The 19,350-nt window shown below is 53.4% G+C and overlaps 6 protein-coding genes across 6 annotated transcripts in view; 2 read left to right on the top strand and 4 right to left on the bottom strand.

Annotated features, from left to right (window-relative positions):
• Positions 1-697, top strand: part of BBA_04277 (hydroxyethylthiazole kinase) — a gene marked incomplete at both ends in the record, with an annotated part of 2,124 nt that extends 1,427 nt beyond the window's left edge. The window contains one exon of the mRNA XM_008599374.1: positions 76-697. Within this exon, the coding sequence (XP_008597596.1) occupies positions 76-697 (622 nt within the window). The remainder of the gene's footprint in view (positions 1-75) is intronic.
• A 348-nt stretch (positions 698-1,045) lies between these two features.
• Positions 1,046-3,267, bottom strand: BBA_04276 (Putative Zn(II)2Cys6 transcription factor; the record flags this gene model as incomplete). The annotated part of the gene is made up of 4 exons (XM_008599373.1): positions 1,046-1,689; positions 1,763-2,034; positions 2,117-2,920; positions 3,170-3,267. The coding sequence occupies 4 exons, from the start codon at positions 3,265-3,267 to the stop codon at positions 1,046-1,048; spliced, it is 1,818 nt and encodes a 605-aa protein (XP_008597595.1).
• Positions 3,268-5,424: 2,157 nt separating this feature from the next.
• On the bottom strand, positions 5,425-7,362 carry BBA_04275 (5-aminolevulinic acid synthase; the record flags this gene model as incomplete). The annotated part of the gene is made up of 2 exons (XM_008599372.1): positions 5,425-6,962; positions 7,041-7,362. 2 exons carry the CDS (start codon positions 7,360-7,362, stop codon positions 5,425-5,427), a joined length of 1,860 nt encoding a protein of 619 aa, XP_008597594.1.
• A 1,492-nt stretch (positions 7,363-8,854) lies between these two features.
• BBA_04274 (SNF2 family domain-containing protein) lies at positions 8,855-13,961 on the bottom strand (the record flags this gene model as incomplete). Its single annotated transcript, XM_008599371.1, has 2 exons — positions 8,855-9,034; positions 9,177-13,961. 2 exons carry the CDS (start codon positions 13,959-13,961, stop codon positions 8,855-8,857), a joined length of 4,965 nt encoding a protein of 1,654 aa, XP_008597593.1.
• A 1,171-nt stretch (positions 13,962-15,132) lies between these two features.
• BBA_04273 (glutathione synthetase) lies at positions 15,133-16,846 on the top strand (the record flags this gene model as incomplete). The annotated part of the gene is made up of 4 exons (XM_008599370.1): positions 15,133-15,434; positions 15,488-15,563; positions 15,613-15,701; positions 15,820-16,846. The coding sequence occupies 4 exons, from the start codon at positions 15,133-15,135 to the stop codon at positions 16,844-16,846; spliced, it is 1,494 nt and encodes a 497-aa protein (XP_008597592.1).
• Positions 16,847-17,212: 366 nt separating this feature from the next.
• BBA_04272 (single-strand binding protein family) lies at positions 17,213-17,780 on the bottom strand (the record flags this gene model as incomplete). Its single annotated transcript, XM_008599369.1, has 3 exons — positions 17,213-17,256; positions 17,335-17,423; positions 17,506-17,780. 3 exons carry the CDS (start codon positions 17,778-17,780, stop codon positions 17,213-17,215), a joined length of 408 nt encoding a protein of 135 aa, XP_008597591.1.
• Between the last annotated feature and the right edge of the window lie 1,570 nt (positions 17,781-19,350).

Raw genomic sequence — 19,350 nt, 5'->3', positions numbered from 1 at the left:
TACCCCCCTCCTCTCTCTCCAACCCACTCCGGCCTCATTCTTTTACTGACTTTGCTAACCCCCTTGCCTTTGCAGCGCCGGGGCCACCGCCATCCGACGCGCCGCATCTGCCGAGATTCTCGCCCTCGGCCGCTTCGCCGTCATCAAGGGCAACGTTGCCGAGATACAAACCCTGCACGGGCACTCCTCCTCCTCCTCCTCCTCATCGACCTCCTCTTCCGCTGCTGCTCCTCAGCAGCGCGGCGTCGACTCAACCTCTGAGCTCACCGTCCCCTCACGCGCCCGTCTCGCCGCCGCCTTGGCCCGCCGCCACCGCACCGTCGTACTCGTCACCGGCCCGACCGACATTGTCAGCGACGGCGCGCGCACGTACCGCGTCGACAACGGCGACGCCATGCTCGGCCGCGTCACCGGCACGGGCTGCACGCTCGGCACCACAGTCAGCGCCATGGTCGCCGCGTATCCGCAGGACGCGCTGCTCGCGACCGTCGCGGCTGCGGCCGTGTTTGGCATCGCCGCGCAGTACGCCGTCGACAGGGACGAGGTGCGCGGGCCGGGCACCTTTGTGCCCGCGTTCCTGGATGAGCTCTACTCGATTCAAAGGGCGACGGCCAAGGGCGATCTGCGATGGCTGGTGCTGGCTAGGGTGCAGGGCGTGCACGTGGATGATGGAGAAGCTTTGAAAGGCAAGGCGTAGTAGTAGTAGTTGGGCTTTTCAAAGGCAACGCTGTTATAATTAGATTGGATCAAGTAAATGTACCAAAAAACACGAGTAAAACCACTTGTTTCTACCCAAGATGCCTAGATATTAAACTGGTAAATCTCATTCAACGTAGACGAGACACGACGATTCGTCTCCAAGAAAAACACAAAAACTCCTGAAACGTGGTGTTGCCACACCGACTACAAAGATACGCCGACTCCCAATCGCTTGTGAAAACCCTCAACGACAAATGCCTTGAAAACGCTCATGAAATCCCATCGCCTCAAAGTATATATGTATGCTCTTACATGGTGTCCTGTCAGAACACGCCGCTGCTTTCTTCTAGCCCGACATGATTTCGTCATTCATGTTCCACGCCGTTTCGTTGACAATGTCAAACCACACCGACTCGTCGAGCTCGCCCAGCAGCGTCTGCGAGGACCCCGGCGGGCCCGGAATCCCCGGCATCGCCGCGGCAGCCGCGGCCGCCGCCTGCGCATCGCCCGAGTGGCACTGCAGGTTGACCAGCTCGCGGGCGTTGAACAGCAGGCGGAGGAGGCGCTCAAAGGGGTCCTCGGCAATGGGCGGGGCGCCGCCAGCCGCGGCGGCAGTGGGCTCGGAGCGACGCTTCTCGATGATGAGGGCGAGGTCGTTGATCTGCCAGTGGAGCATGTGGGTAATGGTGAGCTCCGCGGCCACCTGCTTGGGGTCCCAGCCGGGCAGCCGCAGCGTCAGCAGCTTGATGCTAGTGATGAGGCTGTAGGCCACGTCCGACGTGGTCAGGTTGACGTAGCGCGGCTTGTCAATGTCGCGGTGCAGGAAGCGCGCCCGGAAAAAGGCGCGCAGCGAGCGGATGCACGACCACAGCATCTCGAGGCGTGTCTCGACGGGCATGCTGGCGGGGCCGCAGTGCTGGTCTGACAGGGCAATGTCGGTGAGCAGTACCTCAGAAATGAGCAGGTGGCCACCCAATGACGCTAAAGGGGCTGTTAGCAAGAGAGAACCGCTGCAAGATGTACATGGGTACATGTCGTTCAAGTGGGCAAAAGGTTGACTTACGATCATCTTGTAGATGCTTTGGCAACGTGTCTCGAAAGCTCTTGATTTGATCCTGGAAAGACTGCACCAACACCGGGATGGGGAGCTGCATTGGCTGGCTGGGGTCAAACGACATGGCTAGGGCAATATTTTGAGCAATTTGCTGCGATTTGACGAGTTTGACGAGAAACACATCCGAGGGGTACTCTGCTGCGTTTTCCAGTGTCTTCAGACAGAGTTCGACGTGAGACGTATTCATAAATACGTCCGTCTTTTTATTTGTCGCAAAGACGCTGTAGTATCAAATGATTAGCATATGAGCCAGTTTTTTTTTTTTTTTTTTTTAGAGATCCGGCAGTCCCGGATCAGACTTACATTGTATTCATATAGTATGTGGCAGTGTAGGCTCTCAGGGGGTCCAGCTGGGAGTAACGCGCGTCGCTGGGTAGCGGTTCGCAGCTGGGCGAGCTGAGGTTGACGCACATGGAGCGCGCGAGGAAGAGCAGGTTGGTCAGTTGGTGGCCTTTGACGGCGTACTGGTACCAGGCGATGAGCAGCTGCATGCCCTGGAGCAAGTCGAGTGTCTTGACGCCCTCGACGACAGCGGCGCGGGCTATGTCGGAGAGCAGCTCGCCGCCGAGGCGCGTCTGGCGCGCGGCGTCGAAGAAAGACGCCGTCAGCATCATGCCCTTCCACAAAAACGGGCGCCGGTCGCGCAGGTCCTCGGAGCTCATGTCGCGCGGCACCACGATAAAGGGAAAGGTGTCGGCCCACAGCTCGTGATACTCGGCTAGCAGGGCGGCAGCGTCCTCGGGCAGCGGCCAGATGGATTCCATGTGCTGAAAGGCCTCGGCCTCCCAGCCGGCGGGCGACGCGGGCGACTTGTCCTTGGCGGCGCCGGGCGAGCTCGCTGGGTTGGGAAACCAGTGCTGCAGGTTGACAATCTCAACCAAATCGCTCTGCAGGTCGCCGCTGCGGACCGTCTTGGCGCTCGACGTGGCCCGCTCCGACGTGGCCGCGTCCTCGGGCGTGGGCAGCCGGGCGTGGCCCTGGCCGACCTGAGACGACAGCTCATTCAGTCTCTTTTCCAGCTCCGCGACCCGCGATCTCTTGGGCCGCTTCTTGATGCGCGGTGGCGCCGGCGGGCGCGAGTAGCATTCCTTGTTCAACCTCTGACATCTGCACCATCCCAACAAGGGGGGAAAAAAGTCAGTATCCGTATAATGTCCTCGTTTAGCTTGATTTGTCTCATCCCCCCCCCTGGCGACTTTACTAGCCATCGCGGAACCCCGGCCCCCCTGTAGCCTATAGGTGATAGTGATGGGAGAGAGGGGCTCAGCCCACCGCGCAAGTTTTGTTTGACATGTGATAGCCAACAAAGCAACTCAACAAAAAAAAAAAAAAAGGTTTCCTGTAGGAACAACTCACCTTTCACACTTGTCAGCGTCTGAATTGCCGGGAATGCATCGCGCTTTTGCTTTTGCGCAGGTCGTGCAGGCCTTGGGACCCTTTTGCGCAGTCTGCATTGCTCCTGCTCCGGGGTTGCGTTGGGTTGGGCGGTGGCCGATGCCGAGCAGATGCGTGGGTTGGGTGAGCTGTGAGCTCCCGCTGTATGTGATATGAGACGGGGTGGTTTATGGGCCGCGTCCAGGCGACATTTGTCTGGGGCAGTGAGCCGAAGAATGAGAGGAAAGTGAATGGTCGCCTCTTTGGATGGCAGCGGCCAGCGCAATGTCGCAAAGAGGAAGAGGTCAGGAATTGAGAAACCGCGTCTAGAGTCGAGTTGAGTCGGAGATGCCGATGTTGATGGTAAAATCAAATAATAATAATAGACCAATGCAGAAATGTAAAGAAGGGGGAAAAAAATCAGGCAACGTTGTGTGTATGTGTAAAAGCCCACTTGTCCGTGGACGGCTGAAGGAAGCGCATGTACTGTAATGTAATGCACGGGATAGCGTAACTAAAATCCCCGTACAGGGCGACTGGGTATGTTTCCCCACGCGGATATGCCGTTTTATTTTAAGTTTGGCCCTGGATGTACAAGAGAAGAATTTGCTGCGCGCGTGTGGTGGACGATTGTGACGGTAAGTTGGTACAGTACAGTACAACTGCAAACAAAGTTAACGGTATGCCGGGCTACTGCGACCCCGAACCCGCCTTTTCCCCAGATTGGACAATTACAGACTGATGAGAAGCACGATTGTCGCAATGTCAAAACGACGTGATAGGGTTATCGGGAATTTGTAGAAGAACAGGAAAAAATAAAAAATAAAAAATAAAAAAAAATAAAAGGTCTCTGAAACCCGTGTCGTGGTTGGTTGTACTTTTCTGTTGGTGCCAGTACGGATGAATCTCAGGGCCCGCCACCGTCGTCCTACTTTCCTCGAATCTCTGTTTATTCGTTGGACAAAAACCCATGAACCGAGAACCGTCGAAACGGCGTGAGATGAACCAAAAAAACATGCTAGATTGGCTAGCCTTTGTGCGTACCTTGGTAAAGGGCTGAACCATTCGTAGGCTCTGGCAGCCTGGCAGCCCTGGCAAACCATACGAATAGTAGGGTCGTTCCTCGGTAACGGAGGACTGAATTGGCCCGCACATCCGCTGCCATGGCTATTCGTTAGTTATGCCCGTTGCTCATTTTCTGGGGGGTTGCAAAAGGTTCCTTTTTTTTTCTGGGGTTGCCTGCCATGCCTGCTGCCTCCCACCACCAAATTGACTTGCCACTCTTCCCCCAGTTTACCAAATTAGCTTACTTGCCACTAATCATTCGGCTAATAGCCTCGCGCGCAATTGTCACTTGGTGACATGGTGTGATTGGTGTCGCCGTTGCTGAACCCTTTGGCTTGTCAGGTTGCCACTCCGTTGTGGCGCGCCAGTCAAGCCGAGCTTCCAAACCCCCCCCTCAACCCCCCCCTCCCTCCCCCCTCCCTTCCCCTCCCTCATCGGGTCTGTTCTTCACCCAGCTTATAACCGGCCTTGACTGACTCGTACGGGACTGTTTTTTTCCAGAAATATCCATGCAGCTAGACTCCAGAGGTTGTACCACAGACGCCGCAGGGATGCAACTCGTCTAGACCTACAAAACTCCAGGCAGCCACAAACCCAAAACATGTTGCCTAATTATCAAATTAGAATACGAATGCCCTTCAGCTTTGACGTTTTGGTGCAAATTCGCTACGTACCTGTAGCCTGTACCTAGGCTGTCATTGGCAATCAGCCCATTCTTTTTCCCCAGACTCGGCAAACGCGACATGGCCGTGGGCTGAGTTGCTTAGCCCGTTCCTTAACCCGCACTTGTATCAGACCATCCGTCCCTAGCTACAACAACCATCCAATTGGTTTAGTAAATGCCGAGGATATTTGGGAAAAGGAAAGAGGACACATCAGCAACAAACGTGCACCCAACAATTTACGTCTACGTCACGTCACTAGGCAGAATCAAATTCTAGTCTTGAAACGGAGGATGCAGTTGGTGCATCATCACATGTTTTATTCAACTGCTTGAGCTTACGCAAGCCTAGCGGCTATCAAAAAAGTTCGATCAAAACGAGGGGCAGATATATTACCGAGGAAATCGGCACACATCCAGATAGAATGGAAATGAGGTTGGACCGCTTCACCAGCCAATGCAGGGTATGCAGTAGTGTAGTCGTGCAGTCGTGCATGCAATCGTCCTGCCTCTAAGCGGCGGCCACGCCAGTAGCCTGAGCACCAGCCGACTCGCGCTTGAGCAGCGCTTCGGTGAAGCTTGTGCCGTTCTGAACCTGTCCAGTTGCCATCATCTCTTTTCTCGCCTGCTCAATGCCAAGCTGCTTGTCGGTCCACAGGGCCTCTTCGGAAACGCCCTCTTCGCCGACACCAATGAAGCCGCCCTCAGCCGCCCACTCCGAAGTTCTCTTGATGCCAAGTCGGGTCCAAATCTCGTCCACGGCAGCCACCAGCTCGTCGCGGAACTCCTTGGTGTGTCCAGGAGTGGGCGTGATGCGGAGGCGTTCCTGGCCCACCGGAACCGTTGGGTAGTTGATGGATTGCACGTAAATCTGGTAGTCCTGAAGTAGCATATCCGAGGCAGCCTTGGCCAGGGCGGCATTGCCGACGAGAATGGGAATGATGTGAGACGGGTTTGGTATGACGGGAATGTCGCGCGCATTCATCTCCTCCTTGACGGCGCGGGTATGAAGCTGCTGCAGTCTACGGTCGCCGTCGTATTCCATCTGGTACTCAATCGAGGCCTTGGCGCCGGACATTGTCGCCGGAGGTAGAGAGGTGGTAAAGATGAAGCCAGGGGCCAGCGAACGAATCATGTCAACAAGCTTGGAGCTACCGGCAATGTATCCTCCAACACAGCCGTAAGCTTTGCCCAGAGTGCCGGTGATAATGTCGATGCGGTCCATGATGGTGCCGCGTGGCATGCCCTCCTTGTGCGCCTCCCAGTCGAGATGCTCGGCGACGCCGGCACCGCTCGGTCCGTACATGCCGACGGCGTGAACTTCGTCGAGGAACGTGATGGCGCCGTACTTGTCGGCAAGATCGCAGATGGCTTCAATGGGGCCAATAGAGCCGCACATGCTGTAGACGGATTCAAAAGCGATAATCTTGGGCACGTGTAGAGGAAGCGACGCAAGCTTGGCCTCGAGATCGGCAACGTCGTTGTGCTTGAAGACAATTTTCTTGGTCCCGGAATGGCGAATACCTTGAATCATCGAGGCGTGGTTCAGGCTGTCGGACAGGATGACACAGTCGGGGAGCTTGCTGCCGAGAGTAGCCAGCGTGGCATCGTTGGCGACGTAGCAAGAGGAGAAGACGAGAGCAGCCTCCTTGGCGTGCAGCTTGGCCAGGGTACCTTCGAGCTCGACAGCATGCCTGTTGTGGCCCGAGATGTTGCGAGTGCCACCAGCACCGGCGCCGTATTCGTCTAGAGTTTCGTGCATCTTGTCAAGAACGACCTTGTTGCGTCCCATGCCGAGATAGTCGTTGGCGCACCAGACGGTAACCTTTTCCTCCTTGTTGGCCATGTGGGCGCGGGGAAATTCCTTGGCGAGACGGTTGATGTTGTTGAAGTAGCGGTATGACTTATCCTGGTGCTTCTTGTCGAGCTCGTTGGTGTAGAAGCCGTCGTAGTTGAACTTGGCGCCGTGGTTCGGGCAGGCGGCGGCGGCGGCGGCGGCGGCAGTGGCGTCCTTGCGCTGAAACGGCATGCTGGGAGGGACGGGCGCTGCTGTTGAGCATGTTAGTATGAAATGCGTGCGATTGGTGTCGTATGAGCATGGGACTTGGTGTCTAGGTTCACTCGTACCATTGTCACGGCCGTTGAGGAAAGGCGTCTCAACGGCGCGGGCTTCCTGGTTGCGGCTAGTGTGGATGCTCGCGCGGGCGGGTTTGGCGTGACCGGAGAAGGCGCGGATGGCCGGAAGAGAGGCATACTTGGACGATTGCACGGCGAGGGCCTTGCCCATGACGGGGCAGCGATGGGCATAGACCTGCAGCTTGGACATGGTGCCGCCGCAGGGCGACGATGGCCGGGGGCGGGCCGTGGCCGACATGGCGCGGAGGGTGGCAGGGGAGGCAGCCTTGAGGAAAGGGCACATGGCCTTGGACTGACGAAGTACGCTATCCATGGTGAGAGAGAGAGTGAATCGGTGACGGCGCAGGTCGATGACGAATTCTGTTGAATTGGACACGTAGACGGGCAGCACTGATCAGAACAAGTCTCTCAGGGCCTGAAGGAGGGGTGCGTGCGAGGGGCAATTCTTTTTTTTTATTAATCAGATTTGGAAGGTATTGTGCTAGAAAATCATATGCCTCACGCAATGAAAACGGGCGTATGACGGGAAAGCAAAGAAAAAAAAGATGAAGAGAAAAGGGGACAAATAAGAGCGGATCGTCGTCGAGTCAGATGAGAATGGAAAAGAGAGAAGAAGGCAGCGGAAGAAAAAGGCGAAACGGGCAGACAGTAGTTTGACTTTTTGGTGCCAGCGGCGGGAACGCCATTGTACCAAGTACAGCTAGCGCCGTTTTTAAATGGCGGCGGAACCCAGTAGTGCCGGTGGCCCTAGTTTTTCGTAAGCTGCGTGTTCCGAATTCGAAGCGCTCTGACTGGCTGAGCGTGCAGCGTTTGTTCTTGTGCGCCACCAATAATACCAGTCCCCCGGGTAATACCCAGCAGGAAAATATCTCCAACTTTGCGCGGCCGTGTACGGGTATCTGTAATCCGACATGGCGTGGTGTGTGGCTCAGGCACATCTGGGTCTCTTTACCTTTCTCCGAGATGTGGGTTAGGTAGACACCACCTGGACACCTGGACACTGGACTGGCACTGGCAGGATGCCCTGTAATTTGGGCCGCTCCCGAGTTCTTCAGCGCCATGGCCACTGGCCAGCAGCACCTTGCAGCGGGTCACTCCGGCGCTGGCTCGCTGTTCGGCGTGCTCTTCGGCGGTGCCGCTCCGGACTCGGCCTGGGTCTGGTCTCCACCCGAAACAGTTTTCGGACAACACCTCGAATGTTTTTGAGTGAGCCTTTTTCTCTCATAGTGACGGTGAAGGGCGTCTACTAGCATATTACAAGTTTTCTCAAATATCGACCCAAATTGAATTGTTTACGGGGCACATGAACATATACTCCCACGACCACCTAATTGACTTAAGGCGGCACTCCGACATGCATGTAACGCAGCCTACCGCCTCGCACTAACCGCCAACCGTCCGGGGAAATGTTGAATACCCTAGGCTCCATTGGCTCCGACAAATGGCTCACGTCAACTAATGACGCTTCAGCGTCATCGGCCGTAAACACGGCGCCATGTACCGGTGCCGTGACACGAATACTAGTACGCACCACTCACTCACAGCTCTCACTCTCTAACCCCCCCGGATCAAATCCATTGCTGTCATTGCTAAATAAGCCAGGTATATCAACTGCCGCAAGCGCTTTCCCTCCTCCCTCCGAATGGTATTCTTCAAATATCTGCCCAAATCTGCCCAAATCTGCCCAAACGCCAATTTGTTCCTCATCCACGCGTCACGCTCCTCAATCTCTCTCGGAGCATAACTGCCCTTTCCAGAACCGCTCCATCTTTCCAAAACTCCCTCCACAAGCAATTCGTTTAACCTCATCCTTGCACTCGTCTGCTTAGCAAGCTCTCTGCCAGTCGTCCTTGGCCGCCCGTACCGCCCAAAACTCTGCTCGCCCACGATGGAAGGTCTGGCCCTCCTTCGTCTCGTCTGTCGTCGGTTCGCACGCCGCCTCGAATCTCTGCTGCCCGCCGCATCACCCGCGCGTCCTCCCTTGCCTGTACTTTGTTAATAGTATTATCAATCCATCGAGTCGGCGACCGCATGATGTTCGAAAGGCTCTTTTCTCGTCAAATTCAGTCAGTCTTTGCTTTCTTCATTGTGTAGCTGCACCGTGTGCTCTTGATTTGCTTGTCGTACCTCGGGGTCTTTCGGTTTGCCCCCCATCTGAATGTTGCTTAAGAAAAAATCGTCCGACATAACCTCCAGGCTTCGAAATCGGCTCTGCATCTCGCTCTCGGGACTTTTACCCATGAACTTTGCCGAAACCTGTCCCGATGCTATCGCCAGAAGATTCTTCTTGTTGCCGAGCTTTCTAGTCAGACTGTTCCACCAAAGTGTATCTGCTGCCACTCCTTTATTCTGACTGAGTCGCTCGGCTTCAATTTCGTCGGTAATACACACCGATTTCGAATCTGCGCCAAACCGCAAATTATGGTGCGACTCGAGTGCCCGAAGCGCAAAAGCCAGCTTCTCTTGAAACTGATCGCGCGCCTCGCTACACGATACCTCACTAAACACAGGTGCGGTATTACTTTGTAGCATCGGGGAGTTGGGCGTCATGACCTGGGAACTGCCGCTGTTGCCGTAGTAAGTATTAGCTCCCAGGATAGGCATGGGTCCCGATGAAACTGTCGCAGCTGGAGGAGCAATATAGCCGTAATGACTAGTCGCCTCGAAAGCATGGTCCGGCCGCTCCGGAAACCAGTCCTTGTTCGGCTTGCTCGATGCAATGTGCGATGTAGGTCTTTGGTTGCTCACAACCCGCTCTGCCTCCGTCATTCGCACGTACTTGTCCGGGTCCGTCATCCTTAGCCTGTGCCTTTCAACCATGCTGTCTGCTTCCTGCCGCTCCTCAGCTGTCAGCGTTGCCGTCTCGTCTTCTTCTTCAAATGCATCAGAAGACATGATCGAAAGGATAGCCCGGCCCTCGTCGTGATCTAAGAGGTGGTCAAGAATGGCATCTTTCCCCTTGAAGTCAAAACGGGACTCTGTGGCGTCGACATCTTGAATGAGGTGCAGAAGGTTCGACATTCGCTTTGACCAGCTGATGGGATTCTTTTGATCCACAACTCGGGATGCCAACTGCATCTTGAAGACTGCCTTGTTCTGTAAATCATCCTCGAAAGAACCAGCGACAACGAAACGATACACGAAAACAGGCTTTGTTTGACCAATGCGGTAGGCTCGACCAATGGCTTGCTGATCAGAAACGGGGTTATACTTAAAGTCAAAGATGACAACTCTGTTTGCGCCAAAGATGTTCAAACCAACACCACCCGCATTGGTGGAAATCAGATAGACTTCCTCAGAGCCCTTGTTGAAACTCTTGACCATGTCTTGTCGCTTTGATATCTGAGTTGAACCATCAAGGCGACAAAAGCGTCGTTTCTGGCTTCCAAACAGTTTGGCCAGGTAATCGAGCGTCGGAATTGACTGACTGAAAACCAAAACCTTATCGCCCATCCGACTTGATTGGTCTAGAATTTTATTCAGGAGCTCAACCTTGTACGAAAGCTCGACACGACCCAGACCTGGGTCGCTGGTCATATTCATGATCTGAGGTATCGTATCCATGGGGAATCTTGCCACATCTTTTCCCATTTCGCCCTTCCTTCTGAGCTCGATGACATGCTTGCGATACACGGCTGGATGAGCGCAAATTAGCGCCAAATGGTTTAAAACGCCGAACAAGGTAGCTTGTTCAACTTTGTCCCCGCTGTTATGAGTAGCCTGCATGTACAGGTCATACAGCTTGCGCTGTATTTCAGTCGGCGGGACCGAAATGACAAATTCTTCCTTTGGCGGAAGCTCGTCCTTTAAACACGACTTCATGGTCGCGCGGTGGACTTTTGGGGCCGCAGTTGTCTTGAGGACCTGAAGTAACTTGATGGCCTTTCTCTTTTCGTAGGGAGTTGAGTCATTGTACAGGCCCTGGTGAATAGGCGTGGCGTACATGTCGCGAAACTCCTGCAGTGGACCCAAGAAATTCGGAGCAACCCAATTGATCATTGCGTAATACTCTTCGACATTGTTGGCCAGCGGTGAGCCAGTTAAGGCGATTCTTGTGCTTGTCTTCAAGTCTGAAGCGACTTGTGTGATTTTTGTCTTCGGGTTCTTGAGGCTGTGAGCCTCATCTGCGATGACTACCCTTGCATTTTCGACGAGGATGCGATCAACAGTAACCGTCTTCTCATTACCCTTTCGAAACTCAGACTTGAACATGTTGTATCCAATGATCAGTATGCCTCCCCGAACGGCCCATTCCTTGGCGTTCTCGACTCTTTGAAGAGGTGAGTGCACTGCCTCAACAGTAAATATCGCCTCCATTAGATGTTTAGGAGCCCATATAAGAAACTCATCTTTCCAATTCTCGACCAGACCCGAGGGACAAAGGACCAAGACTTTCCAATCGCGCAAATCTTGGGGAATCTGATCACGCACTGTGAGGTCATCCGATAGTGCAGACTCTCGCAATGCAACTAGAAATGTGATGGTTTGCATTGTCTTGCCTAAGCCCATGGTGTGGGCTAGTAAGCAGCCCTGGCGCTCACTAGAGTCGCGCACAATGTGGTTCCAAAGGAATCGAACACCTTCAATCTGATGCTCTTTGATGCGGGAAGAAATCTCCGGGTGGATATAAATGAACCCCTGATCGTTCGCTTTGGATTCGTTGATTATAAATCGTGGCGAACGGGCGGAAGCGCTATCGTATGTGTTGGTGTATCGCATGGCCGCTCTCAACTCATTTCGCCGCTTCTCTTGTTCTTTCATGTCGCGAGCCGCACGCTCGCGGAGTTCGACACCGCTCTTATCGAGGACTATTTCCTTCTTTTTGCTCTTCTTAGCCGTAGCCGACCGGGAGCCGGCATCATCTGGCAGCTCGTCTAGCTCAACGAGCTCGTCGTCGTCGTCGTCGTCGTCGCCAAGATGGGCGATCTGGTTGCGCTGAGGAAACGCGTCTTTAATCTCGGCAAGAAAACCGCAAAATGGAGGAAATAATTTCTCCGAGTCCTCGAACTTGTCGAGGTCCTTCTGGCTCAATTTCAAACACTTCTGCTCTGTAAAATACTTGCATCTCACGAAGCTCCAGTAGATGCGCATCAGATCGGAAGCTGCATCAATGAGTCTGTGGCTATCGTCGAGAAGCCTGTCATGAGCTTGGCTGATCAAATCCAGCCAAATGTCAGAAATGGTTGATCCAGCAAGAATCTGAAACACGGCGTCGCGTCTCTCGAAGCCCATTTTCCACAGCATGGAGATTGCCAGGCGAAAGCGATCATTTTGTTTTGCCCAGACTTTCGGAGCTTTGCCACCGGCTTCTGCCAGCCCCTCCTGTGTGAAAGGATTCAGCGAGTGAGGCACAATGCTCTCTTCTGCGCCTTCTACTTCGACATCAGAAGTCATTGTCAAATCGATGACTGAATTCTGCCGACTATTTGTAGGCATGTAGGTGGAAGACAGAGGGCTGTGTGGGAGAGTTGGCGAGAGAGCGCTAGGAGATGGCGCAGAACTCGCAGGTGCGAAATCGGGCTCGTCGGCAACAATGAAACCCTCTAATGATTCTTCTTCAGAGCTGGAGGAAAGCTCGTCGTTGTGAATGGAAGACCTTTTGCGTTGAGAGGTTCGTTGCTGCGTTGAAATAGGTGAAGGTTTCGGTGGCGCACTCCGCAAGGAGAACAAGGTCGTGAGCCACTCCTGATGCAGCTTATCTTCCACCGTTTGCTCGACAATCTGCACTGAAAAACGCAGCTCTTCCTCAAGCTTCCACTGCATAACTCTTAAATCGCGAGTTAATGCACTCAGGCGATTGCGATAATGACCTGCCTGGCGCCACGTTTCAAAGGCCTGTTTTCGTAGCTGGCCGTGTTTGCTGGCTTGCGTCCATAGACGATGCGCCTTTCTCTCCAGCTTATCGAGCTTCTTCTCTTCCCACCTAGTTTTAAATTTTGTGATTTCCTCATTGATGATCGTTTCCACTCGTTCTGAGCTCAGTAAAGCAGAGCTAGTCTGTTTATTCTCGTCTTCTTCGTCCGCCATTTCACGAAGAGTTTCCTCGTCTAGCGATGCTAAGTCGTCGAAATCGACCACGTCGCGGCCGGAGGAGGAGGAAGCAACGGTCTTGGTTCCCGACTGGAGCTTGGTAACTTTTCTGTCGTTTTTGAGAAGAAACTTCTTGACTATGGAGTAGATTGCCCGCGTCTTCCCGCGCGGCTGTGATGACACTTTCACAGAACAGAATGTATCCGGGCCACTGTCGGAATCGTAGTTCACCTCCAGAGGAACAATGCTTTCTGCAGCTACCGCCTTTTGTCCCAGATAAGCGGTAGGCAGATCCTCCATCGACGAAGCAGCACTAGCGGCATATGGCCGTTGGATAGGCTCTGGCTCAAGCTCCTCAAAACCTGGCATGCGTGGCATTACAGTGCCGGGTTGTATGTCTGTCACAAAAGTAGGAACCAAGCGACGGCGTGTTGATGGCTGCTCGTCTGACGGTTTGGAATGGGCAGTCTCAACAGCATTTGTCTGGGCAATAGTGGGAGGAGTGATCGTAGGCGTGGGTCGTGGTGGTGATGCGATGGGAACTGTGGCTGTTTGAGGAGGCGGAGAAGTCTCACGAACACCGTCGTTGTCAATCGCGCGCTTTTCTGCACGGAATCTCGGGCTTTGCTTTTGGAGGTTCATAATCTTCCTGAAGAATTTGGTTCGATGGCGGGCAGCTGTAACTCCCAGGCATTCCGTGAGCTCCTTCCTCGAGAAAATGAGTTCGTAGGTCAATAGAGTTTCGCCATCCATGAGATTTTCGCGCAGACGTGACTCAAAAGCCGATACATCACTAGTCCACTCGGCGCCATCACAGCAGAGCTCCCTGCAGACCCTGTCCAAGTCCCAGAGGAAGGGGTCCTCCAGCGAGGGCAGCGCCATACTGTTCTTTTAGGTCGAATGAGAGACAGCTGTAGGGGGTTGTTTCTATTCCTGCACTCGGTTAGTCTAGAGAAAAGTCGCGTTGAGCCAGCCGAGAAAGCTCCTTCGCCACGTACGTTCTACATCTGTGAGGTCTTTCTCTAGCAAAGGTCCAATGGGAGGCTGTCGTATGAGTGAGGTGGTGCCGAATAGACAGAAGTAGTGGAGATGCGGGCGACTCGAGGATGTGAGACTGAGCTTCGGATCATCGCAAGACCATGCAGCGTCGATAAAGGCTCAATAAGAAATGGGGAGCGTGGCGTCTTGGCTGGAGTGATGCTGCGGGAGTAGGAATTGGAGATGCAGTGACTTTCGGCGTTTGCTGCAGGGGTTGACCAGCTGACACTTCTGGCGTTCTTGCTCGCCTGACAACTGATACTCGCAATTTACATACATACAAACAGCGAACACAACGTAGCACCCTCACTCGAAAACAATCATTTGCCGCATCAATGTGATGGCCAGAGACGTATCTTGCATGCGCAAAGGTAGGTTAGCACGTTGAATCCAGTTTGTAATTTTAGTGGGTCGGTGCATCATTCTTTTCAATTTTGCGCGCTGCAACGCGCCAGGCGTGTCAGGACCTAATAACTAGGTACCTAATAAGGGGTTCTGGGTCCTCCATCTGCAGTTATGCATTATCAAGGCACTATGAGGCTGCTAATAATGTTAATGATAATTCGCTACCTACTTGAAGTAAGGACAGCCAAAGCATATGTATTTTTCTGGTTGGCCAGACAAGGGTTGGGGTATAAAACAACGTCAAGGCAGGTTCTGCAGCGAAAAGACGCGGTCTCTTTATCTCGATTGCTTCTTTCAAGTAGCAAATTCATTTTCATCTCACTCGTGCGGCGTACAACTCTTTGCGCCTCCAAGTTTGGTGATGCCGAATTCGTCAGATCGATCTCTAACCAACTAGTGAGCAAAGCGGCGGTGCCACTATTTGCGGAGGTGAGCGAATTCGCGATTAATAAGCTGCTCCGGCACCGCAATGGAATCTTCTTACCGTTCAGCTCTTGGCCTGCGTTAGAATCTGTTGGTTAAATTTTGTGCCCAACTATCAGTGTATTTCCAGTCTGAATCTCCTACCAGAGTTCTAGTTCTGACTTGGGTCAGAACCGTGCCTTGCGACATGTCTTGCCTGACGAGTGCGGCATACCCGCCATCGCTCTCTGCACAAGAGACGGAGCATCTGGTCAACACCATCAGTGACTGGTCTGCAGGCAACGGTCTGGTGGTTCGGCCTCGGCCGACTGTTATTTCTGCAGAGGCCGATCCCAAGGGCATTGCTTCTATTAATGCGCCGGTGACGCTGTTTCCTAGTCCATTTCCCCGGCAGTGCTTTGCCCAAGCCCTCGGGGTGCAGACTACCTATAACGAGCTCTATGCCGCTGTGAGCAGCAACGAACAGTTCATCGAAGACACTGTTAATCAGTGCGTGCATCATTATCAAGTACACTTATAATACGGCAGCTAATGTGGACCAGAGTCATTGAAGGCGATGAGTTTATCAAGAACTTGTGGACCGTTCACCAAAAGGTCAAGGCTGAAGGATACACACAGGTGAGCCTCAGACTACATTGATCATGAATCATATTCTCATACGCCATAGTCTCTGTCGCTGGGCATTTTTCGCTCCGACTACATGGTACATCAAGACAATACGACAAGCTCGCCCACATTCCAGGTCAAGCAAGTTGAGTTCAACACCATCGCTGCTTCATTTGGCGGTCTCTCATACTATACATCCCGTCTACACAAGCAAGTCTCATGACACATTCGCCAGCGAGCCCTTGAACTATGCTGATCTCTTGCGTAGATACCTCTCCACGAGGGAGTACCCTCTGTTGAAGAATGCCATCCCTACTGATATGATGGAGCTTCCATCAAACAACAGCATCCCCGGCCTGGCAGCTGGGATAGAAACGGCTTTTTACGCATACCCTGCTTCTGAGCTGGGTCACGCAAAGTGCATACTTTTCCTGGTACAGGATGGTGAACGCAACGTCTTTGACCAGCGCCATCTCGAATACCGTCTTGCCGAAGTTGCCCCCGAGGTGCCTCTTTTCCGACTGACCTTCTCCAACATTAAAAAGCACACATCCATTGCCGACACGCCTAAGCGCCAGCTCCTTTACCACCTACCGCAGAATCCCGAGAAGACGTACGAGGTCGCCGTCGTCTATCTGCGCGGCATGTACGACCCTAGCGACTTCCCTGACCAGGACGCGTGGGATGCACGCTACCACATTGAGAGATCGTCCGCCATCAAGTGCCCTACGGTGCTGACGCAGCTGGCCGGCACGAAGAAGGTGCAGCAAGTCTTGGCCACGCCGCAGCCCCCCTCGGAGCCGTCCGTCCTGGGCAAATTTATCAAGGCCGCCCCCGCCGACCACGTCGCCGAGCTGTCCAAAACGTTTACCAACATATACCCCATGGATACGTCGCCCGCGGGCCTGGAGGCGCGCAAGAAGGCGCTCGACCCGGCGCTGGCCGAGGCGTACGTGCTGAAGCCGCAGCGCGAAGGTGGCGGCCACAACATCTACAGAGGTGCCATCCCGGCGTACCTCGAGTCGATACCCGAGGCGCACTGGAGCTCGTACATTTTGATGGAGCTCATCACGCCGCCGCCCGTGTCGAACCTGATTTTGCGCAACGGCAATGTGGAAAAGGGTGGCGTCATCTGCGAGCTCGGCATCTACGGCACCTGCTTGTGGGACCAGAAGACGGACGAGATACATCACAATGAACAGGCGGGGTATCTGCTGCGTACCAAGGGAGACAAGAGCGAAGAGGGCGGCGTAGCAGCGGGTTTCGGCTGCATGGACAGCTGTCGTCTTGTCTAGAGATGTTTCGAGGATAGCAATCTAGGCGTGCAAGAAGGAGTACACCATAGAAAGCGTGGGTGGACGGTTCTGCTTTTGGGATAGAATTCAAGTAGTTGTGGCCTTTTATTATATTACACGCGCAGGATGAAGAGCACGCCATGTTTGGACTGCATACAGTAGCATTGGACACCTCCGACACAGACTCGAGATGTGCTAGACATGTAGAGAATTGACATATCCCTGACAACAAAAACATATGCGCCACCGTCCTCTGACCTCGGAAGGGGAGTTATACACTGCCGCACAAGCGCTCTGCATTGCGCAACATGGCACGTAAGAAATGCGCTTCGCTAGCCCAAAGCCATCCAGTTGGTACGGAGGCGTTTACTCGTTCTGGGACTGAGGGCGTCTGAGAACCTCAATGTTGCCTGTAGACAATTAGTTTCATATTCCTAGGCTCGAATCGCGATTTCTGAAGGAGTAGGTATGTAAAAGTTTATACGTACGCTGAACAATGTTGAAGCTGTTGCGAGTCTGGCCATCCTTGTCCTGGTAAGTGCCGGTGCTGGCGTCACCCTCGACAAAGACGCTGGTACTATAAGGATCTCGTCGTCAGTAAATGGACGGATTTTTTTCCCAAAAGTATTTCTGTTTTTCTCTTGGACAGATGCACGTACCCCTTGGGCAGTGTCAGGAGATAATCCTTGCGGGGACCCTCGGCGAAGCTGGTGACGCGGAACCACGAAGTCTGGCGGTTTTCGCGGGAGCCCGAGTTGCTGGCGACGGCGTACTTGATGATCTCGCGGCCGCTGTTGGTGGTCACGACCTCGGGCGTGTCGGCGAGGTTGCCGACAATGGTGATGCGGGCAACGGAGCGCGGCGACGAGGTGCTAAAGGCGCGGGCGGCAGAGGCCGCAGGGGCGGCGGCGCGACGGAATAGAAAAGAAGACATTTTTTGTCGGGCGGATTGGTTTTGTGGAAGAGAGAGAGGGGGGGTATTGAAGATGGTATGCGACAGGATGCAAATGAATGTTGAATGGTGATGATGATCTTGATCTGGGGTGAGTGGCAGGATTTGAGACCGATTGATGTAAAGTACCTTAGCCTGAGGACGCAAATGCTGGCCAAAGGAGGGGCGCAGGATCGCGTCTGAGACGCGAAGTTTGCGAAATAGATTAGGCCTGGGGCATGAAGACACGCTGATTGGTTATGCTAATGTAAGGGGGGGTGCTGAATTAAAGTTGGACTTGTAAGTGGTACCTGATTATAGGTGAGAGATTTGCGTACTGGTCATGTACTGCTCTAACGAGTTGCCCTTGCTGCTCAAGGTTCTAAAAGACAATGCATCCCGCCCACACAATGCAGAGCGCGAGATGATCAGATTCATGCCAACTCTATACTTGTTCATGCGGGTGCATTACAGGCTTTAAATAAGCCCCCGTTGATCGAGGTCGTACAGCTGCTTGGCAGAGGCTTGCTTGTATCCGGTGCTACGTCAACACTGAGCTCGCAGAAGAAATTTGAGATTGGTAATACTCGATACAGATTTCTAGATGGGATCTCTGCGATGCAAAAGGCGCAAAGTTTTTCCAGACCGTTGAGCGCCATTGTCTCGCTCCATGGCTGATAATATAGTCGATTCGGGGCACCAAGAGCCGTCAAGGCCGGCTTTTGACCAAGCCAGCGCCGACTCTAGATTTCAAGTCAGACTAGAGTAATCAAATCAGCAGTGTTGAATATGCTAAGTACATGCATGCTAGGTACCAGATACAGTTACGGTTCTGCAACACCATCTTGACCAAGTTACACAAGTTGATGTCCGCCAATCGCTATACCATCTACAAAGATAACTATGGATCAACTCGTCCATCCCAGACTCGGGATGACCATACGGCGGCCCCCATCATTGCTCAGCCGGCAGATGTCTGCACAAGCGTCATCACGCAGCCTTTTTTTTTTTTTTTTTTTAGATGCGGCGTTCTTTCTTCTGCACCCCGGCCTTTGCGCCGGTCTCACCGTGTACAGGCTCCAAGTCAGCTCGAGGGTCAGGGTTTGTCGTATTGGGAGCTGAGAAACGCGAATAAAACACACAATCTTTCAAATCCTTCAATGAAAAAGCTCTGCTGCACCACACTCGGGAATGATTTGCAGTCTGTCTGACTTGGGCCGTGCTGGGGAGGGGGGGACAGCCCTCATTGACTTGCCTTGCCTCGTTCCCCCGATAGTACGACACGGCTTTTGCTTCAACCGCACTAAAGTCTCCCCCACGCCAAGATCTGAATTAAACCAGATACAGTAACTATGATGATAATTAGTCTATTCTTCCTTTCTTTTGACTTGGTCTAACAAAAAGAATTTTCTCACCACAACAACAACAACGTTGGACAAGAAAGCACCGACTTGTCTCGGACCCACTTCCCGCTCCGGCCTCTGGAATTACCCTTTTTGGGTATCAATAGGATCGCGCTTAAACACATTGAGCAGCCCTTTTGAACAAGCCCACGACCTGCATTTCCGCTCAA

The sequence above is a fragment of the Beauveria bassiana genome, assembly GCF_000280675.1.
Source record: "Beauveria bassiana ARSEF 2860 unplaced genomic scaffold BBA_S00009, whole genome shotgun sequence".
NCBI classification, from domain to species: domain Eukaryota; kingdom Fungi; phylum Ascomycota; class Sordariomycetes; order Hypocreales; family Cordycipitaceae; genus Beauveria; species Beauveria bassiana.
This window is presented reverse-complemented; position numbering and strand designations above follow the sequence as displayed.